Here is a 25,592-nt window from a genome sequence, read left to right on the forward strand (position 1 = left end):
GCGTCTCTGGCCTGGAGAGGCGGCAGGTGGTGATAGCGCCTGGTGTTTGCACGACCTTTCCCAAGCTTGCACAGCCCTTTTGCAGACATGACCGCATTTGAGCCCCACGAAGCAGGCAGGGAGGGCAGGCATGCATGTTCCACAGAAGGTCACAGCATGTACAAAGTTCCTGCCAGGAGCCAGATGCTCTAAAGGCGCTCTGTGTATGCTCGCTCGTGTAGTCCTGCTGCAGCCCAGAAGGGTGGCTCTTTTGCCTCTCTATGTTAGGCTCTTGAGCTGAGGTTCCAGAGCAGGTAACTATCCAAGGTCTCACAGCCAGAAGGGGGCAGAGCTCAAACTTGACCCCAGGTCTGTGAAACAACACATCCCACACGTTTCTTACCTCCTGCTAGCCTAGTGTGGCTACAGGGTGTGGCTGGATCTAGAACCCACCTCCAGTCCTCTTTCTCAGTTCCAGGACACCTCACCATGATGCACAAGCAGATGAGCGTTTGGAGATAACTGGGAAAGGCTTTCGTAAGTCTCCTGGGCTAACGACACTGACTCTGCCCTTCTTCCTTCCCCCAGCGGGTGACTGGCTGCATCCTCTCCAATGTCAACACACCCTCCATGACGCCTGTGATTGGACAGCCCCAAAATGAGACCTCCCAGCCCATTTACCAGAACAGCAATGTGCCCACCAAGCCCACTGCAGGTAGGGGAACATTGGTGTAGAGCAGTGGCTCTCAAACTTCAGAATCGCCCGGAGGGCTCGTTAAAATCCAGATCGCTACGCGCTGCCCCAGAATTTGATTCAGTGGGTCTGGAAGAAGGAAGAGAATTTGCATTTTTAAAAAGTCAATGCTGATGCTCTGGTCCAGGGACCATACTTTGAGAACTCTTAATGTAGGACATCAGAGAGAAATAGTCACAATAATAGAGACAGGAGCAGAGACAGAGAGAGACAGGGGTGATGGTGTGCATTTTAATATAAATATGATTGCCTTAAGTGGGAATTAAAGACAAAAGGCAGCATTTTTCTCTGCCTTTTCTAAGGAGGTTGAGGATCTTGCCAAGGTCACACAGTAAGGAAGTAGCAGGGCCAGGAGTCAAACCCAGACAGTCTGCAGCCAGAGTCCCACACTCTTAGCCGTCCCTTCACTGACAAAGAGCAGGGGTCCCCCAACATTTACCCAGCACCTAGTACTATATGCTTGCACGGTGCTCAGTGCTTTACACGGGTTCTCATTTCATGCGGTAATTCTGTGATATAGATATTATATTCCCATTTACAAAGAGAAAACTGAGCTTCAGAGAAGGTGAGTGATTTGCCTAAGGTCACACAGCTCAAAAGGGGAAGAGCCAGAATTCATATTCAGGACTGTCTGATTCCAAGGTCCATGTTCTTCCTAATATTTTCTTCCAGGCCAATTGCAAGAGACAGATCCTGGTATTACTTTTCAAGCCTAGACACCATAATCTATTTGGTTATCAGTCTATCATAAATAGGGTAATTCACAAGGATGAGCCAGAATTTCATAGTTTGCACATAGCTACGTCTGGGGGCTCAGAAAACTTCTCTGGATTAGAGCTCAGAAAGATCACTGAAAACCAGATCCTTCTCAGCCAAAGTAGGATGTCTGATTATTCTAAACACCATCTGAAAGGGAAGGAAGGCCTTTGCCCAGCAGAAATTACTCCAAATGAGTTCTTCGCCACAGGCTGAATCTCTGTGGATTTGGGTGTTACTGTTTAGTGTTGCGGGTGGCTGAGGAAATGCACATGATATTAAAAAACGAAAAATGCAAACAGGGCACAGGCCCTCTAAATGTAGACTGTGATCCAATTTATGTTACGTAGACATATCTGCATTAATACACGTAATAAAAATGGAAGAAAATAAAAAATATATGCATACTTTAGTGGTGGTTATCTCTAGCAGTGGAATTATGGGTGCTTTCTATTTTCCTTTTTATATATATTCCTCTTCCATATTTTCCAATTTTTCAACAGTGTAATAAACACGACCAGAAAATAGATTCCCATCCAGGGCTCAGAATGCTTGTGCCTTGGACTGGGAATGAGAAGAGGGAATTTGGGCTGTCATATTTCTGTTCTTTCTTTCCACCCTCCTACTGCCTCCATGACCCAACCCCTGCCCCTCCAGTGCAGCCCCCCTGTTTACAGTGGCCCAAATGTGGGACTGACGCGAGTGTGAGTTGTGAGTGGTTCTCTCCGTCTGTCCCTGTCTGTCTTGCTCTCTCTCCCATAGCCAAGATCCTGGGAAAGGTGGGAGAAAGCCTAAGCCGGATCTGCTGTGTCCGCCCACCGGTGGAGCGCTTCACCTTTGTGGGTAAGGGAGCAAGGACCTTCTTTACCAATCCCGCCTCTTTTCTTTCCCTCCTCCCTTTGTTCATTCACCAGACAAGCCCCAGCACCTGCTGTAGGATGAGCATCTATAGAGCAAGAATTGGGAGAGAAGAGAGGATGTTACCAGGCCTGCAGGGCCAAGGTGTGATGGGAGCCCAGAGGCGTGATCATCCTGGCTCAGGGATCCTGGAGACCTTTTCCACTCCTCTCCTCTCCTTGGGCTGTTCTGGCCCTTCCCTCTAGAGAAGGTGTCCATCCGCCTGAGGGTTCTCAGAGGTCCAGCATCCTCCCTCAGGTCCTCCCAGCTCTGGCAGTGTCAGCACTCCTGCTGAGAGGCTAAGAACACACAAGCCCTTTCCTTAATTTTCTCCATTTTTTTGCTGCTCCCCTAAGGACTCAGCATAGATAAGAATAGCTGTCTCTGGGGCTCTTTCTCCTACAAACCCCAAATTCGGCTCTGCAGAGGAGCTGAAGGTCTAGCCCCCATTCCTTTGACTCTTTGGGGCTGACTTCTGCCATTTCTCAGATTTCCAATTTCCAACCTGGAATAGGAACTAAGAGGGATGGTTGAGGAGGCAGGGGGCCAGGATGGCGTCTCCACGGTGCTCTGCACGCCGTGTGCCCCGTGTGGGCATGCACACTCAGAGCACATGGTAAAGCCTCTGTCCTTCACTTCTTTCCCGGGCTCTCCATTCTGCCACGTGAAAAATCTCAGCGTACTCAAGTTTGCTTGTTCTTTGAACCAGAACGCTGAACGGGAGAGGGCCGCCTCCGTGTGACACTACAGGCTGTCACCCTAGGTTCAAGGACGTTGCTCTTGTGGCCAGCCTCCCCTAAATACAGAAGGAAACAAAAGGCGCTCAGCAAGAGCACGTGTGTGTCCGTCATTGGCAACCCAGCCAGGCTGTCCAATACTGAAAGTCCCAGAACAGTGAATCCTGCCTCTGGAGCCTGAGGAGATGCTCCGTCTCCATTTTAAGCTGGACGGTGCTTTCCATTTGTGCTACTCAGATGTCCCTACTCCCACCCAATCACCCCATCCCGGGTTCTCCCTCTGCGGAGTCTCTTGTACAGAACGCGCATCAGGTACCCGGAAGTTGGTTCCCTGATGCTTCTGCATTTCCTCTTTCCTCCCTAGATGAGAATGCCAATCTGGGCACAGTGATGCGGTACGAGGAGATTGGTGAGTGGGGCTGGGCAAGTGGGAACATTTGGAGCCACCGGCCTCCACCTCGGGCAAAGTGGGGGAGGGGAGAGCCTTGCAAACCCTGGGTGGTGTTTGCAGCAGGGTCTGCTCTTAGAGGGACAATTGATTGTTCCCAAGCTAAGATCATATTCTTAGTTATCTCTCCTTTAACATCTCCATACTAGATTCAGGCAGGTTCCCAGGAGGTAGGATGGGACCAGTTGGCAATTTTCCCTTCAAAGCCTCTTCTCCCTCATTCAGAAGTCATGGAAGTTGAGTTCATTGCCAGCCAGAGAGACTCTTCTCTTGCCCAGAGCACTGTGTCTGCGGCAGAAGAGCTCCCCTACCTTCCTCAGCAGAGGATTCCGGGCGTTTGGAGGATGAGGAGAGACGGGGCAGAAAGCCACACCTGTGACCTCCCCCGCAGCCTTGAGTAGAGACTAAGGCCCCGACTGTGTGTGAGGGCAGTGAAGGCCCTGGGCCAGAGCAGGTGGAGGGTGGTTACATGGAGCTGTCAGGATGGGAAGGAGCTAACCCCCCATAGAAGTGAGCTGAGTCCTGGGCAACCCTAGGAAACAAACCAGGAAACAGATCTTTCCAAGGTTCCAGAATAAGTTAGAGACACAAGTATCTGAAGCCGGGTAAAGGGCAGACAGCAAGAGTGGAGCTGGAGCTGATGCAGCTACCAGGTGACAAGGAGGGTCAGTGACAGTTGGAATGCTTGAAATTCTAGGATGAGGGGCAGCCTGGTGTCCAGCGGACACGCTGAATCTTCCACTCGAGCTGCAGAGATGCTCCAGGCACCCCCTCCTAGAGGTGGAGGTTTGGGGCTGCATCTGGGCACTGGGTTCTCCCAGGAGGCCCAGCAGATGTGATGTCATTTCAAGGAACTTCTCTGGGGCCTGTCCCCTGATCCCAGGCAGTGGTGCACCTGAGTTGGTTCGTATTTATTCGCTAGGGCCATTTGTAAAATTTTCAGGGATCTTACCAACCAGTGGTTAAACACAGTCTATACTAAAAATTAAATTACATTAAGTAACAGTTAAATACATTGTATTCAAAACAAGTATTAAGTACTCAAAACTCCTCACTTCCCAGTTCTTTTATCAAGTTTTAATAGGCTTTATTTACCAGCACATGACTGTCTGAGGACCACAGGAAAGGGCGCCTGCCTTTCTGGATGCTTCCCAAAGCCCGCAGGAAGAAGCATGCAACCCCAGGTTCCACAGCCCCAAACACCCAAAAGCCCTGCACTCCCCCTTCCCTGCGGTTCCACACCTGGCCAGGAACTACCTTCCCGGGGAGGAAGTCTTCTCGACCAGCCCAGCCGAGCTCAGAGCAGTCTTCAGACTTTCAGCTCTATTCCAATGTATATTTTCCTCCGACACCTTGTTCCAGGAAGAATGCATTGTGGCCCAGCTTCAACTGGGATCTCTGTACCTTGCCAGCACCCAGGGCCCGTGTAGCAGGCTGTCCCGCCCTGGGGAGTTCCCCCTCCTACCGAGAGGCAGTGCAATGGGTGTTTGTTTACCCGGCCACGCTCCTAGCTCCTAGCACTCCACCTTTACCATCTCACTGCAGCCTTGCGAGGCGCAGGGCTAGTCTTAGCCCCATCTTACTCCTCTTTCAGAGAAAGGAAAGCTGAGTGGCCACAGCAGTCTGGATGGATTTGTGGCCTCGTGTGGTACAGGTGGCAGCTGCCTCAGTGCGCAGTGGGGAGTGGAAGGGGCTGCAGGGCCTGGGGCTTTGCATAACCCGGATTCCCGGGAGGAGAGTGTGGCAGGAGAGTGCTGATTCTGGCTCGCTGGATCCTGAACTGGGGAAGAAAGTTGGACCCAGAGGAGGTCCCAGGAAGGGAGCTTGCCTGGCCTCTAGACCACTATGCTATGAGGCCCTCTGGCTCACATGTCCCCTTTTTGAAATCCCCTTGCACACTTCACGAGAAGGGAGAAGCCATTTCTCCTAGCTCTGTTAGCACCTATGGCTCCATTTCCACTTTCTTAACAAGCTGACTGCTCCCGGGGCCTGCCCCAGACCCAAGGCTTAGGGGCTGAAAACACGCACCTTAGTCTCAGATGATAAACCTGAGAAACCACTGCTGCCCTCCAGCGGCCACACGTGGGATCCCAAGCCCTGCCAGGGCCTCTGGCCTGTGACACATCCATCTGTTCCAGTGTTGCAAGCAAAGATGGAAACCCCGCGCTTTAACTTGATCTGCTCTGGCTTTAAAAATAATCCTACATTATTTTCAAGTGAGAAAGTGAGTCTCTGGCTTGGGAATAGAAAAGAGATTCATTTCCATGGCCGTAGAGCAGGGTTTCTCAACCATGGCACTGTTGACACTGGGGACCAGATGATCCTGTGTCATGCGGGCTGCTGTGTGCTGTGGAGACGGTTGAGTGGCATTCCTGCCCTCTAAGCACAGTGGCACACCCCTCTCTCCGGTCTTGACAACCAGAAAAGTCTCCAGACATCGCCAAATTCTGGAGACAAAATCGCCCCCAGTGGAGAATCACTGATGTAGAAGAAGCTGAGGACCAGCACGTCGTCCGGAGACCTCCAGCTAACTGAACTCTTAGGCCCACGGTTACAGAGCTTCAGCCTTTCAACAGAGAGCTGACCTGGAATTCTGGGTGGCTCCAAGCTGGAGACAGGGAACAACGGGATCCCAGAACGAGCCCAGTCTGGCTCCTCTCAGCCGTCCGAAGGCTGGTGGCCTAACACAGAGGGAGGCACCATTGACCAGGGCCTCCATGCTGCAAGAGACAAGGCCACGATCGCCATCCTGGACTGCCATCCCAGAGCGCCCAGAAGGCTCTTAGACAGCCTGCCCACGTGGCCTCTGCAGTCAGCCTGTCTGTTGTTCACTCATTCAACACATCCTGAGCACCTACTGTGCATAGGTTGCTGGAGATATAAAGATCAACTAAGGTCCCTGCACATAAACAGACCATGAGACTACAGTGTGACGTGGAGGAGAGGGGAGAGGGGAGGCTGCAGGAATATTTAAGAGTTAAGACCCCAGGGCTCCATGGGGCTCCCTGAGTATGAGCTGCACTGACCTGGGACCATGAGATGCTCTCACTGTCTGTCGCCAGCCCAGCAGCCTTCCACTCAGCCTGCAGCCAGGGCGAGCTCAGCACCTGAAAGTTCTCGTCAGGTCCCTGAGCTAGCTACAGGGTCTGAGGCGGGCAGAGCTGCCGCCCAACTCTCGGCCTCAGGGTCCAGGGTGGCAGCGTTCTCTGGAAGGCTCAGAGCGGGGCTGTCTCACTGTTTCAGGCAAGATACCTACAGCCACAGCCTTTTGATGGAAAGGCCTGGGATGCCAGGGAACCAGACGCACCACCTGAATCCCAGCCCAGGTGGAAGTCTCTCCCCCCCGTGGGTCTGAGAATCCCAGGATTCTTTTTCCCCCTGTTGCTCAGTGTTCATGCCCCGGTCAGTTTGCTGCCTGTTTTAAATGACAGTGGCCTCACTGGGGTAATTCAGAGTGAGCTTAATGAGGGAAGAAAAACAAATGACAAGCAAGAAGTAAGCCTGGGAGTCAGGAAAGTGGGGGGCAGCCTCACTTCTCAAGCCCTTTGCTGAGGACACTGGCCATGTAAAGAGAGGACGTCCGATGAGCTGAGCTAGCTGATGAATTGAGGGTGCACTCGGTGTCCCCTGCCCCCCATCACATCGGGTGCTTGTGACGAGACAAACCCCAGATAATGCACAGCAGCGGAGGAACCAAACTCCACGGGCACTTCGGTTTGATACGGAGCAAAGGAGAGACCCTTAGACCTCACACTAGGCATGTAGCTGGCTCAGTCTCTGTTTGGGTGACCAGCCATCCTGGCTTAGCATGGAAACCCATCCTGGAAACCCCTCAGTACCAGCAAACCAGGACAATTAGTCTCCCTCTCTGCTGCATTCGTCCTGCAGGGAATGAGGGTGGTCTGTAAATGAGCCTGGGGGAGGGGTGAGCAGAGGTGCCTGGAAGAACTGGGCTCTGGAGCCCCAAGGATGGGACACTTCTGTGTTCAGCGGGGGAAGAAGGCTGAGACTTGAATGTTTCCCAGGCCTCCACTCACTCCCTTTTCTAACTTTGTTCCCCCTCCTCAGAGCTGCGGATCTTGCTGCTGTGTGGCAGTGACCTTCTGGAGTCTTTCTGCATCCCAGGGCTCTGGAATGAGGCAGATGTGAGTAGCAAGGTTATGGCCTGTGCACAGCTGGCGTGGGGATGGATGGGGAGGGACCACTCGACTTTGACCTGTAGACTTCCCTCCTCACACAGGAGGGCAATGGACAACCCATTCACATCATGATGGAATAAAATTCTCAAAGCAGCTCTACTCCAGTAAAAATTAGTTTAAAAAATTAAATTAGGGCTTCCCTGGTGGCGCAGTGGTTGAGAGTCCGCCTGCTGATGCAGGGGACGCGGGTTCGTGCCCTGGTCCGGGAAGATCCCACATGCCGCGGAGCGGCTGGGCCCGTGAGCCATGGCCGCTGGCCCTGCGCGTCCGGAGCCTGTGCTCCGCAATGGGAGAGGCCACAACAGTGAGAGGCCCGCGTACCGCAAAAAAAATAATAAATTAATTAATTAATTAAAAAAAAGAAAATTCTCACCTACCCCCAGCTTTATCTCGTCCTGTATTTTTATACTCACTCCTCCTCAGGCTTGCTCCTGGAAAGCCCCTGGGAAAAAAAGCAATCTGAGTCATAGAATACCTTCTCCACCGTAGTGCTTGGAGGGTGTGTGCTGGTGGGGAAAGATGGGGGAGGGAGGAATTTTTTTTAAAAGACTTTGCCTTTTTGAAATTATTGTGTGTTTTGTTTTCCTTTGATTCTTTTGAAGAGGTGGTAAATACCACCCTAGAATTCCCTTAACAAGAGAAAAGGGGTCAAGAGGGGAGAAGTTAATAGCAAAAGGTCAGTAGGATCCTTCTGGCAATTGACTTGGGATAGAGGGAACTAGGAAGTTAAACTTATACCATTCAGAAGCTCATTGGACATCTTTTGTACCAGATCTGACAGAGATGGTCTTAAACTAGCTAATTCATGAGTTACTCACCCTTCAGACGTACATTCATTTTTGTTCTTTCATTAATTCATTCATCTGATAGCCAGAGCTAATGCTAGCTCCCCAACCCATAGCCCTTTGAAAGTTGGATTCTCAGGGCAGATATTCTAGACCTAGTACTTTTTCATTACTTACTGTGTGACCCCATGCAAATCATTCAACTCCTTTGGGCCTTGGTTGTTTTTCAAAAATCTATAGAATGTTATCTATAGCATTCTGAGATTTTTAAAGAAATAACCAATACAGTCCCTGCCCCCAAGTATCAGGTACCACCTGGTACCAAGTATTACCACCTGGTAAGATGTCTGCATATGAAAATTTTTCATGTACATATATGTCTCTGAAGAGAGAGAGAAATAGAGAACCTTCAGGGTTAAACTCAAGATTCTAGTTCTGCTCCAACACAGCTCATGACAAAATATATTCTGAGCATCAGTTTTTCCCATCTCTAAAATGGGCGTCATGATAGTACCCATCTCATAGGGTTTGGGGAGAATTAAGTAAGATTATCCATGTAAAGTGCCCAGCCTAGCACCTGACACACAGTGACATACAACAACTGTTAATAAGTGAATTTACCTAAATAGACACATAGATAAACATAAATATTCAAGGTGAAGGGCACAGATGCTAACCTGCTGTGGGATAACCAAGAGGGGAGGCATAGTTTCAGGGAAGCAGATTATACTGTGTAGTCCTTTCCTCTCTACCCCTGCACAATTTCCTGCAGGTGAAATTTGAAACCTCTTTTTGGTTCTGGATTAAGTGGCTTAATTAACTTTTACTTTCCTCTCTACTTTACAAGTTGCTTTTAAAGGAAAAAGTAATGCGGGAGAAATTCTGTACAAGATTTCAGCAGAGCTCTTTCAAGAAGCCAGGCAAATCTGGGCAGTTGCCTGAGGCCCCATCCCATGGGGAGGCCCTGGCAGCTGGGGAGCGATTTTAGAGGGATGAAATTGACAGGGGCAGCAGCCTGAAAGGCCACTGCCTGAACAGGACGTCTCTAGGGCCTCTTTGCTAAGTGTGACTCTCAAGGGCAGACCCCGCTTTCTGGAGCCTGAAATTGACACAACTGGGGGCCCTTGAAGCACGGCCAGTTCCTCTGTGTTCCTCCCAGAGAGAAGGCTGACTGCAGGGCCTCTAATTTCTCTCCGACATGGCTGCTCCTGACATTGTCAGATCCCACATTCAGAGAACCAGGAAAAAGAGCCCCAGGTCACTCCTCTTCCAGTTGGTCCCTGATGTTGAAATGACGTGCTGGTTACAAGAAAAGAATTGAAAAACTGGTAGCTGTGGATTTAACTGGGGCTGGAGATGGAGTGAGACCCTCATCTGTTCAACCATGTTCCCACCTGACGGGTCATCCTGGAGATGGGAGCACCCAGCCTGGCTGCTCCCAGAGGCACAGCAATTCCAAACCAGCAGGGACCCCACATCTGTCCTGTTCAGGGTGCTGAGAATTTCAGTCCACAGCACAGGCAGAAGGGGGACTGGGTGAAGCAGACCCTCAGGGCTCACTCCAGATGGTTTTCTAGAGCCTAGAGCTCTACCTCCCCACCCCCACCCAACCAATTGCTCAGTTCCCTGATTCAACCGACAGTGAATCTGTGGGGTCCTTAGAATCATGACAGCCGAGGTAGAGGCAAAAAAAAAAATCAAAATCAAGGAGCTGTTTCCTTATGTAAAAGTGTGAATTTCAGGCCACAACAGAAGTGTGCCAGAAATATCACAATTTATTTAAATCACATGAAAATTCAACTCCAAATCGCCATCCCACAGGGATGATGGAAAGTTAATCTCATTCATTACTGACTAGCAGAACCTGAGAGGCTCTCGTGGGCTCTGAACGTGAACATCAGTTCATCAGGGTCGTCGCAGACATCTTCCCTACTGGGGCCTTCGCGGTCCAGTGAGGTGGATGGCAACCTGCTCCAGGCCCACCTGGGCCGTGCGACTCCTGGCTGAGTCTGGAAGGCCCCATGCTGGGCCCAACCCACCTATGATCCTAGCGCTATTTTCTTCTGAGGCTTTGCCCTTAGGGTGCTGTCTGGGAGGGAGGAGGGGGTGGGCTTCCCAGCTCTCTAACTTCTTTCTAGTGTGGGAGGGGGGCAGCTGAACCTCTTCTTTCTATTCTGAAGCTATCTCCCCTATTTTCTCTCCCCTCCTCTGGACATCTAGGGAAATCTCTTCAGTGGTTTAAAGCCATTGACTTCAAAACGTACTATTTTCTGCCCTGAAAAGTCCTCTCATAAAGGGTCTGGTTCTCTGCTAGAAATAGGGTGGGGATTGGGCAAAGGCATATATAGGGAACATGAAACTAGTTAGTAACTCAGTGAATTATCCCACTGTCCATATTTGGGGAAAGCTGGAGCTCAGGGTCTAGAAAAGGAAGGTCTTTCTTTCAAGACTGGTACAGGGTGAGCCCTGCTTATTCTAATAGAAGGTTCTAGCCTCTGGAGTTTGCCTGGAAGCGGCCCGTTTCAGGGATCTCTGTTCCTAACCATGAGATTACCAGGGATCAGGTATGTGAGACCCACTTCTGTCCCAGGTTTCATTCATTTATTCAACCCTTTATCAGAACACATTTCTTTTTATCACCTGGTGTCCCAAGTGATACTTGCTGGCCACAGACCTGTGCTCAGTGACCATGAACCTGAAGCCTTGAATCTGCCAATGATGGGACAGGAGGGTGGGGAAGAGAACCAAGTTTCTTGGAAAAGTCCTAGACCCTTGCTCTGCATTCCAGTCTCTCCAGAATCCTCAGGAACAAACCAAGAGAGAAGCCACTAGTTCAGACAGGTCTGGGAGACATAGAAGCCCCACCATCCTTCTGTAAAGAAAGCTCAGTGGGGACCGTGGAGCAGCAATGCCCCACCCAGGCTGGAAAGCAGCTGGGACAGTCTGTTCTACAGTAGGGCTGCCAAGCCCTCTTTCGGCACAATCACAAACTCTCCGTTGAGTCAGTCTTGCTTTCTTTTGCTTTGGATTCCTGAACCTATGCTCTCCATCCAGAAATCTAATTACACAACTAAAGGAACAACCATCCCCACCCAAACACATCCCTTGGGCATTTCCCAACAGACACAAAAATCCATCAGCCCATAGTGAATTCTGACCTTCTCTGACCAATGACGCACCCCTTCCCCTTACATTCTGTGGGGAGAAAATTCCATACATATTCATCATGTTTCTTTCTATGGAATACAAAAGAGTTACTTGTGTGGCCTGGCAGTTGGCATTTTCATTCTTGATTCCTGAGAGAGAGCAAGATCCAGTTTCCTGGACCAGACTTTGGAGTTTGGGACCCAGTCCCTCTATCCCATCCCATTCCCAGACTTTTTATTAGAACTAGTTTCCCCCAGCAGACCTGATCTTTGCTATGCCGCATCCTGACACCAGTACCAAAGCACATATCCAGGCATGGACCGGGATCTATAGGAAGTCAAGGCCAAAGCCTAAAGGGTCAGCCATGGACAGATTTGTGAAACAGGAAACTCTTATCCTCACTCCCCTCCCCCAGACAAAACCCATCGTCTAGGGAATCTGATGCTGCCAGCTGCTTTGTCCATCATATTATAATGGAAGGCGGTCGGGCAATTAATTCTGATTCAAGCATTCTTTCGTTCAATCAATCTTTCAGCTGATACTGAGTGCCCAGTATGAATATAAGCACACTGTTTGTCCTTGCAGCACTTGCAATCTAAAAATATCTTACAGTTTTTATTCTATTCGTTCTTTATATTACATGAAATAAAACATATAAAAAGTTTAGAAGAGTTCTTGAACCTAGTAAGCAGTCAATAAATGTTGGCTGTTATTTATTCATTGGTTTTAAAATATTTATTGAGTACCTGCCATGGGCCAGACACTGTTCTAGTGCTGGAGGAACGGGGAAAACAGAATAGACAAAGTTCCCCACCATTGTGCACTGTGCTTTCTAATGGGGAGACACAATAAACGCTTTGCTTGTTTCTCGTGGATTATCTCAGTTAACCACGGGCACACTCCTGAAAGTGGAATCTCGGTTCCCATTTATAGGTATGGAAACCAGGGCTCACATGGATTGTGACTTGTCCAAGACCACTTAGCTATTAGCAGCAGAGCAGGACTTGGCATACATTCAGATCCCTAATCCAGATAAGACAGACAAGTGGGAAGAACCATGTGTAATTCATAGCAGGCCACAAGGGAGGGCGTAGCACTTGAGCTGGGCTTTGAATAATGGGCAGGATTGGGTTAAGTGCCTGCAAAAAGAAGGGCTTTTGAGGTTGAGAGAAGGCTGTAAAAGGTCCAGTGGTGGGCATAAGACCTTTTGGGGAGTTGGTTCTGGCTGGTTGAAATAGAAGGTTTATCTTGGTCCTTATCTGGAAGACTTGACTTTTCAGCAAGCGGGCAAAATCATTCAGTTTAATGATTAAATGTATTCCCTGCTTGAAAATGGTATTTGCATTTTAAATGAGCAAGGGTCAATATTTAACTCAAAGGAATGAAAACCCAAAGGTGGAACATCAAGCACCAGAGATGGGCCAATGAGGAAACTTTTTGCTTTTTCTTTCTTTTTGCACTTCTCCAAGCCCAACATTCCACAGGCTGGCTCTAATTGGCTGTGTTCTACGTTTTTCCAGCCAACCAGGCATGGGCTAACTGCTTCCTGCATCCACCAGCTATGGGAAAACAACCAAAGAAAATAAACAAAGGAAGAGCCTGGGGCACTAGCCACTCCAGAAGAAATCCCAGGGCTCCAGGATAAATGGAGCAAAGACAAACATTTGGTTTTTCAGGCTCAGATGGTTTTTATCAGACAGTCCAGCCCCAGCCAGGAAGCCCAATGGACACTTCCACCCCGGGGATTAGGTCTCCACACTGATAAGCCTGAGGCCGTGTTTCCAGCTCTGGGGAAGGCGGCTTCGGCCCTACCATGGGAGATAGGGTTCTCGTGTGAAAGGCACTGTTGGTTTGGTTTTCATGCTTTTGACTTGAGTCTGGAATTCCTTGCCTTCCCACACCCCCAGGCAGATTGGAAATGGGAGTGGGAATGATTTCCTCTGCGAAACCCCTCTAAAGGATCGTTCATTGATTTGCACTAACAGAGCCATCCTGGAAATGCGTTCCCACTCGGCCTTCCCTCCAGAGAGGAGCAGGGGTCAGAAGAAGGGTGGAGGATTCTTTCCCGAAATGGCTGGAGCATGTTTCAGAAGCTCCTCACCTACTGTTGTGTGGTTTCTGTTGGATGCTCTCTCCTTGCATCTTGTTTAACCTACTCAGAAGCACACAAAATTATATACTTTAGGGGGCGATATAGAGTAATGAGCTGAGGACTTAGCTCGGGATAAGCCTGGAGAAGAAATAAGATAGACTATATTTTCACACCAAGGAATTTCAAGTCACTAAAATGGGAGTCTTAAAAATGGATCTAGAAGAGGCATACTGTGGTGGAAAGAGCCTTTAAAGCAGACCAGAGTGGGTTCAAATTCACTCACTTGCTGTGCAGCTTGGACTAGTTACTACATCTCACTGAGTCTTGGTCTCCCCATCCATGAAATGAGAACTGAAGCACACATCTCAGAAGATGGTTGCTTCAAGGATTAAATGTATTAAGAAATAAAGCTGCTAGTACTGTGCCTGGTGCCTAGCAGGTCCTCTAATCAATGGTGCTTCCGCTTCCTGCTGGTAGTCCCCTGTTCATCCCTGAATATCCTCATCTGGAGAAGAAGTACGAGTTGGCCTGAGTAACTCAGGTACTGTGCCTTGAGAAGAGAGGACTGTTTGAGGGAGATGGTCAGGATCCTGAACCCTGATCTCAGAATGATTCCATAGAGGGTCTTACCAGTTAGACTTGCCTGGGTAAGTCAGTGTAAATTGGATTCTGTCGCTAATGGAAGTCAAGCCCTCTGTTTAAAGCACTCTAATGGCTTCTCTTCACATTTGGAATGAAACCCCATCTTTATCGTGATCTGGTCCTTCTCTACTTCTCCCGCCTCTCTGTGCCCCAGTTTCACCTAGTTTCTTTATTTGAACACTTTTTCCCACCTCAGGGCCTTTGCACTAGCTGTGGCCACACTGGGAATGCTCTTTTCCCAGGTATCCCTATGTCTGGCCGGTTCTTGTCATTTAGGTTTTGGCTTAAAAGTCATTTTGTTTTATATTCAATATTGTACCAAGCTCCACCTGATGTTTTCTTATTTATGTATTTATTTGTTTACGATCTCTCCCTACTGGAGGTAAGCTCTGTGAGCACACTGCACTTGTCTGTCTCATTGGGCAACACCAGGACAGTCCCTGGTTCACCATATACACTCAATAAAAGTTTGTTGAATGAAAGAATGTAAGAGTACCTGGGAACAGCTTGGTTGGAGAAATTCAGCCTCCACCGTGAGATATGGCCCCAACTTTTGCCAGTTACTCAGAAGACATTAGCCACTACAAGAGATTAGCCACTTAAATAGTAACCTGCCCTTATCCTTAAGAGCAATACAGTTGAAATAATTAGTCATTTGTTTAATGTCTCCCACTAGATAGTGATTGAGCCGAGAGATGAAGCCGTATCTGTCTTGCTCGGCCCTGGTGCCCAGGAAAGTGCCTGGCTAAGACCACAGGGCATCCTCCCACCCAAAGTATTCCTGAAACCCAGCAGGGCCGGTCTTGAAATTCCGCCTCCTGGAAGGATGATGATGATTCCACATTCCTTCCAAGAGATCTGCCGCCTGGCTGCCACGAGTGTTCTCACTCCCAAGGCCAAGTTGCTTCCTGCCTCAACATGTCTCATATCCTTTCCTCAGATTCCCCACACTGGGGGGAGCAGAGTCTGCCCCCTCCCACTTCCTGTCCCCATCCCCACCCCTGCCGCCCTTGGGGAGCCTTTGACCAGAAGATGAAAAGATATGATCAAAGCTGTGCCTGTGAGCAGGAAGTTGAAGCAGGATGAATGTCACAGACCCCCACCTCTGAGACGCGACCCAGGCCAGAGCTACAGTGAGAGGCCACTGTCTGCTGCGGGGGGACAAGATTGTACCCTGATCCTGCTCGCTGCCGTGTGGCAGAATGAGGTCACGTCAGTCACCATCGGGAGAGGGAAGTGCCAATCAGGACGGCTCTGCTGCTCTGACCACCCACTCACCCGCCTCCCCACCCCCACGGCAAGACCTGCAGAGAACTCTTCATGAAGACACGGGAGGTGTTGGGCCCCTCGTGCTGGAACAGGAGCTCCATCCCAGGGGCCTGGGCACATTCCTGTGGGCTCCGTGGGCAGGGAAAGCTTGAGAAACCCTCGGTTTCCTGGGATCAGACGTCTGTCCGCATCTCCCCAGAGCCGGGGGTGGGGCGGGGGAGGGGGGAGGAAATGTCCTCATTTTTGCTGGAATCCCCAGAGAGGTGCTCGTCCCACAAGTATCTCATGTTGACTTCATCCCAAACCAAGCCAGAGTATTAGCTTAGGCAACTGCCTCTATTATTAAAAGTGACAATTTTCCAAAGGTGGGTGCACATCAGGAGGATTAGGAAACATTGTAAAGAGGGAGGCTCCGCCCCATTGTAGACATGTTGTATCAAAATCCCTGGGGTGAGGTCTGGAGGGGCTGTTGCTGTAGTTATTATTGTTTTTAAAGCTCCGGGGTGATTCTGCTGACCAATCAGACGAAGTTTGGGAACTTACAGAAGATCACCCGTGCATTTCATGGGGACCTGAAAGTCTGTCTCGAGTCACTTCCTTGGGTCTCCCAGAGTTTCCATTAGGTACATCGGGCTTCCTTCCATGACCTGAGGTGAGAGAGTTTATCAGCTAACTCAAGGACAACTGCCAGAGAGGGGACTCTGCAGGAATCCACTTGCTCAACAGCATATGTCGAGCACGGATGATGTGCCAGGTCCCTTTCACCCAGGAACAAGGCAGTGAACGAAACACACAAAATTGCCTGCCCTCATGAAGCTTACCTTTATAGGGAAGAGAGAAGGAGAGCAAAAAAAGGTTAAATAAAGAAAATATACAAGGTGTTAGAGATAAATGCTATGGAGGAATATGAAACACAGTAGGAAGTGGGGAGTGTGAGGGCGTGGGATGGGTGTGGGTCTACGTGCACAGGGATGCAGGCTGAGATAGCATGGCCAGAGGAGGTCTCACTGAGAAGGTGTTTTTTTTTTTTTTTTTGGTTTCTATTGATAACTTTTTCTTTTTTTAAATACATCTTTATTGGAGTATAAATGCTTCAACATACCGTGTTAGTTTCTCTTGCACAACAAAGCGAATCAGCCATATGCATACACATGTCCCGATATCCCCTCCCTCTTGAGCCTCCCTCCCACCCTCCCTATCCCACCCCTCTAGGTCATCACAAAGCACCGAGCTGATCTCCCTGTGCTATGCTGCTGCTTCCCACCAGCCAACTATTTTACATTCAGTAGTGTATATATGTTGATGCTACTCTCACTTCGCCCCAGCTTTGCCCTCCCACCCTATGTCATCAAGTCCATTCTCTATGACTACCTCTTTATTCCTGCCCTACAAGTAGGTTCATCAGTACCTTTTTTTTTTTTTTTTTTAGATTCCATATATATGCGTTAGCATACGGTATTTGTCTTTCTCTTTCTGACTTACTTCACTCTGTATGACAGACTCTAGGTCCATCCACCTCAGTACAAATGACTCAATTTCGTTTCTTTTTATGGCTGAGTAATATTCCATTGTACATATGTGACACATCTTCTTTATCCATTCATCTGTTGATGGACATTTAGGTTGGTTCCATGTCCTGGCTATTGTAAATAGTGCTGCAATGAACATTGTGGTGCATGTCTCTTTTTGGATTATGGTTTTCTCAGGCTATATGCCCAGTAGTGGGATTGCTGGGTTGTATGGTAGTTTTTTTTAGTTTTTTAAGGAACCTCCATACTGTTCTCCAAAGTGGCTGTATCAATTTACATTCCCACCAACAGTGCAGGAGGGTTCCCTTTTCACCACACCCTCTCCAGCATTTATTGTTTCCAGCTTTTTTCATAATGGCCATTCTGACCGGCATGAGGTGATACCTCATTGCAGTTTTGATTTCCATCTCTAATAATTAGTGATGCTGAGCATCTTTTCATGTGCCTCTTGGCCATCTGTATGTCTTCCTTGGTGAAATGTCTATTTAGGTCTTCCGCCCATTTTTAAACTACATTTTCTGTTTTTTTGACATTGAGCTCCATGAGCTGTTTGTATATTTTGGAGATTAATCCTTTGTTGTTTCATTTGCAAATATTTTCTCCCATTCTGAGGGTTGTCTTTTGTCTTGTTTATGGTTTCCTTTGCTGTGCAAAAGCTTTTAAATTTAATTAAGTCCCATATGTTTATTTTTGTTTTTATTTCTGTTACTCTAGGAGGTGGGTCAAAAATGATCTTGCTGTGGTTTATGTCAAAGAGTGTTTTTCCTATGTTTTCCTCTAAAAGTTTGATAGTGTCTGGTCTTACATTTAAGTCTTTAATCCATTTGGAGTTTATTTTTATGTATGCTGTTAGGGAGTGTTCTAATTTCATTCTTTTTTTTTTTTTTTTTTTTTTTGTGGTACGCGGGCCTCTCACTGTTGTGGCCTTTCCCGTTGTGGCTCACAGGCTCCAGACGCGCAGGCTCAGTGGCCATGGCTCACGGGCCCAGCCGCTCCACGGCATGTGGGATCCTCCCGGACCGGGGCACAAACCTGTTTCCCCTGCATTGGCAGGCGGACTCTCAACCACTGCACCACCAGGGAAGCCCTAATTTCATTCTTTTACATGCGACTGTTTGGTTTTCCCAGCACCACTTATTGAAGAGGCTGTCTTTCTCCCCTGTATCTTCTTGACTCCTTTGTTGTAAATTTGGTGCTCATATGTGCGTGGGTTTATCTCTGGGCATTCTATCCCGTAGCATTGATCTATATTTCTGTTTTTGTGCCAGTACCATACTGTCTTGATTACTGTAGCTTTGTAGTATAGATTGAAGTCAGGGAGCCTGATTCCTCCAGCTCCGTTTTTCTTTCTCAAGATAGCTTTGGCTATTCGGGGTCTTTTGTGTTTCCATACGAATTGTAAGAATTTTTTGTTCTAATTCCGTGAAGAATGCCATTGGTAGTTTGAGAGGGATTGCATTGAATCTGTAGATTGCTTTGGACAGTATAGTCATTTTCACAATATTGATTCTTCCAATCCAAGAACATGGTATATTTCTCCATCTGTTTCTGTCATCTTTGATTTCTTCCATCAGTGTTTTATAGTTTTCTGAGTACAAGTCTTTCGCCTCCTTAGGCAGGTTTATTCCTAGGTATTTTATTCTTTTTGTTGCAATGGTGAATGGGAGCGTTTCCTTAATTTCTCTTTCTGATTTTTCATTGTTGGTGTATAGGAATGCCAGAGATTTCTGTGCATTAATTTTGTATCCTGCAACCTTACCAAATTCATTGATTAGTTCTAGTAGTTTTCTGGTGGCATCATTAGGATTTTCTATGTATAGTATCATGTCATCTGCAAACAGTGACAGTTTGACTTCTTCTTTTCCAATTTGTATTCCTTTTATTTCTTTTTCTTCTCTGATTGCCCCAGCTAGGACTTCCAAAACTATGTTGAATAAGAGTGGGGAGAGTGGACATCCTTGTCTTGTTCCTTATCCTAGTGGAAGTGCTTTCAGTTTTTCACCATTGAGTATGATGTTTGCTGTGAGTTTGTCATATATGGCCTTTATTATGTTGAGGTAGTTTCCCTCTATGCCCATTTTCTGGACAGTTTTTATCATAAATGGGTGTTGAGTTTTGTCAAAAGCTTTTTCTGCGTCTATTGAGATGATCATATGGTTTTTATTCCTTAATTTGTTAATGTGGTGTATCACATTGATTGATTTGCATATATTGAAGAATCCTTGCATCCCTGGGATAAATCCCGCTTGATCATGGTGTATGATCCTTTTAATGTGCTGTTGGAATCTGTTTGCTAGTATTTTGTTCAGGATTTTTGCATCTATGTTTATCAGTGATATTGGTCTATAACTTTCTTTTTTTGTGATAGCTTTTTCTGGTTTTGGTATCAGGGTGATGGTGGCTTCGTAGAATGAATTTGGGAGTGTTCCTCCCTCTGCAATTTTTTGGAAGAGTTTGAGAAGGATTGGTGTTAGCTCTTCTCTAAATGTTTGATAGAATTCACCTGTGAAGCCATCTGGTCCTGGACGTTTGTTTGTTGGAAGATTTTTAATTGTGGTTTCAATTTCATTACTTGTGATAGGTCTGTTTATATTTTCTAATTCTTCCTGGTTCAGTCTCAGAAAATTGTACCTTTCCAAGAATTTGTCCATTTCTTCATGGTTGTCCATTTTATTGGCATATAGTTGTTTGTAGTAGTCTCTTATAATCCTTTGTATTTCTGCAGTGTCAGTTGTGATTTCTCCTTTTTCATTTCTAATGTTATTGATTTGTGTCCTCTCCCTATTTTCTTGATGAGTCTAAGGCTTTATCAGTTTTGTTTATCTTCTCAAAGAACCAGCTTTTAGTTTTATTGATCTTTGCTATTGTTTTCTTCGTTTCTATTTCATTTATTTCTGCTCTGATCTTTATGGTTTCTTTCCTTCTACTGACTTCGGGTTTTCTTTGTTCTTCTTTCCCTAGTTGTTTTAAGTGTAGGGTTAGATTGTTTACTTGAGATTTTTCTTGTTTCTTGAGGTGAGATCTTTTTATTTCTTCTTTGATTTCTTCAGTGATCTCTTGGTTATTCAGTAGCGCACTGTTTCGCCTCCATGTATTTGTGTTTTTTACAGTTTTTTTCCTGTAATTGATTTCCAATCTCATAGCATTGTGGTCAGAAAAGATGCTTGATATGATTTCAATTTTCTTAAATTTTCCGAGGCTTGATTTGTGACCCAAGATGTGATCTATCCTGGAGAATGTTGCATGTGCACTTGAGAAGAAAGTGTATTCTGCCACTTTTGGGTGGAATGTTCTGTGAATATCAATTAGGTCTATCTGGTCTATTGTGTCATTTAAAGCTTGTGTTTCCTTATTTATTTTCTGTCTGGATGTAAGTGGGGTGTTAAAGTCTCCCACTATTATTGTGTTACTGTCGATTTCCCCTTTCATGGTTGTTAGCCTTTGCCTTGTGTATTGAGGTGCTCCTATGTTATATCTTCTTGGATTGATCCCTTGATCATTATGTAGTGTCCTTCCTTATCTCTTGTAAAAATCTTTATTTTGAAGTCTATTTTATCTGACATGAGTATTGCTACTCCAGCTTTCTTTTGATTTCTATTTGCATGGAATATCTTTTTCCATTCCTTCACTTTCAGTCTGTATGTGTCCCTAGGTCTGAAGTGGGTCTCTTGTAGACAGCATATATATGGGTCTTGTTTTTGTATCCATTCAGCCAGTCTGTGTCTTTTGGTTTGGGCATTTAGTCCATTTACATTCAAGGTTATTATTGATATGTATGTTCCTATTACCATTTTCTTAATTGTTTTGGGTTTGTTTTTGTGGGTCTTTTTCTTCTCTTTTGTTTCCTGCCTAGAGAAGTTTCTTTAGCTTTTGTTATAAAGCTGGTTTGGTGGTGCTGAATTCTCTTAGCTTTGTTTGTCTGAAAAGTTTTTGACTTCTCCGTTGACTCTGAATGAGATCCTTACTGGGTAATCTTGGTTGTAGGTTTTTCTCTCTCATCACTTTAAGTATATCCTACCACTCCCTTCTGGCCTGCAGAGGTTTTGCTGAAAAATCAGCTTATAAACTTATGGGGATTCCTTTGTATGTTATTTTTTGTTTTTTCCCTTGCTGCTTTTAATATTTTTTCTTCCATTTAATTTTTGTTAGCTTGATTAATATGTGCCTTGTTGTGTTTTTCCTAGGGTTTATCCTCTATGGGACTCTTTATGCTTCCTGGACTTGGGTGACTATTTCCTTTCCCATGTTAGGGAAGTTTTCCACTATAACCTCTTCAAATATTTTCTCAGACCCTTTCTTTTTCTATTCTTCTTCTGGGACCCCTATAATTGGAATGCTGGTGCATTTAGTGTTGTCCCAGAGGTCTCTGAGATTGTCTTCAATTCTTTTCATTCTCTTTTCTTTATTCTGCTCCTTGGCATTTATTTCCACCATTTTGTCTTCCAGCTCACTTATTCATTCTTCTGCCTCCATTATTGTTATTGATTCCTTCTAGTGTTTTTTTCATTGCAGTTATTGTGTTGTTTACCTCTGTTTGTTTGTTTTTTAGTTCTTCTAGATCTTTGTTAAACATTTTTTGTATTTTCTCAATCTGTGCTTCCATTCTATTTCCAAGATTCTGGATCTTCCTTACTCTCATTACTCTGAATTCTTTTTCAGGTAGATTGCCTATTTCCTCCTCATTTATTTGGTCTTGTAGGTTTTTACCTTGCTTCTTCGTCTGTGACATATTTTTTTGCCATCTCTTTTTTTTTTTTTTTTTTTTATGAGTGGGATTGTGTTCTGTTTTACTGGTTGTTTGACCTGAGGTTTCCAACACTGGAGTTTGTAGGCTATTGGGTATAGCTGGGTCTTGGTGCTGAGATGAAGACCTCCAGGAGACCTCACTCTGATGAATATTCCCTGGGGTCTGAGGTTCTCTGTTAGTCCAATGGTACAGACTCAGAGCTCCCACTGCAGGAGCTCCCATCTGACCATGGGCTTGCAAATCAAGATCCCGCATGCCACATGGGCAGCAAAAAAAAAAAGGTGGGGTGGGGGTGGGGAAGGCCTTGGCTGTGAAGGGCAGGGACTAATCAAGGGCGACGTTTGGGTGGTAGGTGGGGCCAATGCTCAGGACTCACAGGGATGGAAAAGGCCCTGGGCTGTGGGGGGTGGGCCTTAGGCTCAAGGAACAGAAGGGGCCCAGGCATGCCCCCCACCCCTGGTCTCAGAAGACAGGGGACCTCACCTGGGAGCCCAGCAGGCTTCCTGGGCTCGAGTGGGTGGGGCAAACGCCCTCCTCTCCTCTCCTGCTCCTCTGGTCTGGGGTCTGGGAGGCCCCCTCCCACCTGCCTCTCCTGATCTCCCAGGCCTCCCTCCTGTGCCCCCAGGACCAGTGCAGTTGGAGGGGGAAGGGGGGTCCTTGGAGGGCAGGGGACCGGCCTGGGAGCTCAGCAGGTTCCCCATGCCCAAGTGGGTGGGGCAATTGCCCTCCACTTCTCTCCCACTCCTTCCCAAGGGCCCCTCCCACCTGCCTCTCCTGATCCCCCTGGCCTCCCTCCTATACCCCCAAGGACCCATGCAGCCTGGAGGGGCCTTGGAGGTTGGAGGATCAGCCTGGGAGCTCAGCAGGCTCCCCGTGCCCAAGTGGGCAGGGCAATCGCCCTCTGCTCCTCTCCCACTCTTCCTGGAGAGTCCCTCCCACCTGCCTCTCCTGATATCCCAGGCCTCAGGGGTGCAGATCTCGTCTGACCTCCACTTCTCCTCCCCCTCGGTCCCCCTACATCCTACCGGTTCACTCTGGGGTTCCTCCCGTCTTCTTGGGGGTCAGAGTTCCCCACCAGCAGCCGGCAGGCACCCTAGTTGTGGGGAGACCTAACTCTGTGTCTTCCCACACCACCATCTTGACTCCTTCCCACACTGCCATCTTGGTATTTAAGTGAAGGGTTTTGAGCCAAGGAGCAACATAATTTGGTATATTCACATTATCAGTCTGGATGTTGGGAATAGACTGAAAAAGGCAAGAGAAAAACAAACCAGAGCAAGCCAAGTGAGAGCTAATGGAGATGAATTCGTTTTCTTTTTTTTAATTAAAAAAATTCTTTTTTATTAATTTTTATTGGAGTATAGTTGCTTTACAATGTTGTGTTAGTTTCTGCTGCACAGCAAAGTGAATCAGCTATACGTATACATATATCCCCTCTTTTTTGGATTTCCTTCCCACTTAGGTCACCACAGAGCATTGAGTAGAGGTCCCTATGCTATACAGTAGGTTCTCATTAGTTATCTATTTTATACATAGTATCAATAGTGTATATATGTCAATCCCAATCTCCCAATTCATCCCACACACCTCCCCCCCTTTCCCTTTTGTATCCATACATTTGTCCTCTGTGTCTTTGTCCTTTGCAAATAAGATCATATACGAATTAGTTTTCTGTTGCTGCAAACTCGGTGGCTTAAAACTACACACATTTTTTATCTTTCACTTCTGGAAGCCAGAAGTGTGAAACAGGTTTCACTGGGCCAATACTAAGTTGTAGTCAGAGCCGTAGTCCTTCCAGAGGCTCTTGGGGAGAATCTGTTTCCTCACCTTTTCCAGCTTCTAGAGCTGCATTTGTTGCATGGCTTGGTCCCTTCTTCCATCTTCAAGGCCAACAGTGTAGCATCTTCTCTGCTCCATCTTCACATCATCTTCTCTCTCCTGTGTTAAATCTCCCTCTGCCTTCTTCTTTAAGGACACTTGTTATTACATTAGGGCCCACCTAAGTCATCCAGAATAATCTCAAGATCCTTACTTTAATCACATCTGCAAAGTCTCTTTTGCCACATAAATAACATTCACAGGTTCCAGGGATTAGGACCTCGGTGTTTTGGGGGCCCATTATTTAACCTACCAAAGGAGGCTTGGACCAGGGTAGAAGTGATGGAAATGGTGAGAAATGAGCAGATTCTGGGATTTGTTTTGAAGGCCAAACCAATTGGGTTGCTTTATAGATTGAATGTGAGATGTGAGAGAAAGAGAGGAATCAAGGAAAGCACCAAGGCTTTGGCCCGAGCAGTTGTAGGAAGAGAGTTTACATTTACTAAAATGAGAAAGACTACAGGAAAAGAATCTTGGTGCCTGTAGGATGATGGTGGACGGGATTGACTGATTGATTGATTGATGTCAGAGAGTTCAGGGGCTCGTGGACATATTATTTAGGTTTGAGATGCCTCATCCAAGTGGGCATGCTGAAGAGACTGCTGGATGTATGAGTCTGAAGTTCAGGAGAGGAGTCTACGCTGGAGATATAAATTTGGGAGCCTTCCATGTGTCTTTAAAGCTTTGAAATTGAATGAAATCATTAAAGTTGCAAGTGTAGATAGAAAAGAAAAGAGCTCCAAGGACTGAGCCTGGGGGACTCCAGTCATTCGAGATCGGGGAGATGAGAAGGAACAGCACAGGGAGACCACAAAAGAGCAGCCAGCGAGGTAGAAGGACGACCAGGAGAGGGTGGATCTTGGAGGCCACATGAAGACAGGAGACAAGGATAGGGGTGGGGGTGGGCAGGGCAGCTAAGCTCCCGGAGGGAGATCGGTACCTGTGGCATGAGGGCACACCTCACCAACTCTAGCACCCGGCACCTCCTAGCACCCCAAAACACACACACACAAACACCTTCTGGCATGAAAATCAAGCCCATGTCCTCAGGTCTGGCCAAAAGAGCAGAAAAGGTCTGCATTCTCTGGTCCAAACCCCTGCAGAGATGCCACTTGGATGTGGTAAAGCTGTGTGTCTTGTCTGGTAGACCCATCTCCTTCACCCCATCTGTGATTCCCAGAGGGCAAATCTGTCACCTGTTTCTGGAAGAGGAATTCCATCTCAAGCATCAAGGTCTCCATCTGCTTGCCACCCATTGAGCAGCCTGCATTGTTACTGATTGGGTGCTCAGATCATTAGTTCCTGAGTAGAAAGCAGCAGCTGCACTAATGTCACAGGTAGGGCTGTTCCCCATGAGGCCTGACTGCCATTCTGAACCGTTGTTTTAATGCTTTAAACTAGAATGCTCACTATATATATATATATATATATATATATATATATATATATGCGCTTTATTTATTTTTATTTTTGGCTGCGTTGGGTCTTTGTTGCTACGTGCAGGCTTTCTCTAGTTGCGGTGAGCGGGGGCTACTCTTCGTTGCGGTGCGTGGGCTTCTCATTGCAGTGGCTTCTCTTGTTGCGGAGCATGGGCTCTAGGTGCATGGGCTTCAGTACTTGTGGCTCGTGGGCTCAGTAGTTGTGACTCACGGGCTGTAGAGCTCAGGCTCAGTAATTGTGGCACACGGGCTCAGTTGCTCCACGGCATGTGGGATCTTCCTGAACCAGGGCTC

General features: G+C 47.1%; 1 protein-coding gene across 4 annotated transcripts in view; it reads left to right on the top strand.

Annotated features, from left to right (window-relative positions):
• The window catches only part of NMNAT2 (nicotinamide nucleotide adenylyltransferase 2), a 197,428-nt gene that overhangs the window by 161,787 nt on the left and 10,049 nt on the right, over positions 1-25,592 (top strand). For 2 of the 4 annotated variants that reach the window (XR_003427988.1, XR_003427987.1), the window contains 5 exons: positions 568-694; positions 2,252-2,332; positions 3,488-3,532; positions 7,640-7,716; positions 15,113-16,328. Coding sequence is in view for 1 of the 4 variants with exons in the window: in XM_027083065.1 (XP_026938866.1) it covers positions 568-694; positions 2,252-2,332; positions 3,488-3,532; positions 7,640-7,716 (330 nt within the window). In the remaining 3 variants the exon portion in view is untranslated. The remainder of the gene's footprint in view (positions 1-567; positions 695-2,251; positions 2,333-3,487; positions 3,533-7,639; positions 7,717-15,112; positions 16,329-25,592) is intronic. The other 2 variants (XR_003427989.1, XM_027083065.1) reach the window with 2 other exon arrangements.

This window comes from Aethalodelphis obliquidens, unplaced genomic scaffold (genome assembly GCF_003676395.1).
Source record: "Aethalodelphis obliquidens isolate GAN/ISIS:26980383/991018 unplaced genomic scaffold, ASM367639v1 scaffold48, whole genome shotgun sequence".
In the NCBI taxonomy this organism is placed as follows: Eukaryota; Metazoa; Chordata; class Mammalia; order Artiodactyla; family Delphinidae; genus Aethalodelphis; species Aethalodelphis obliquidens.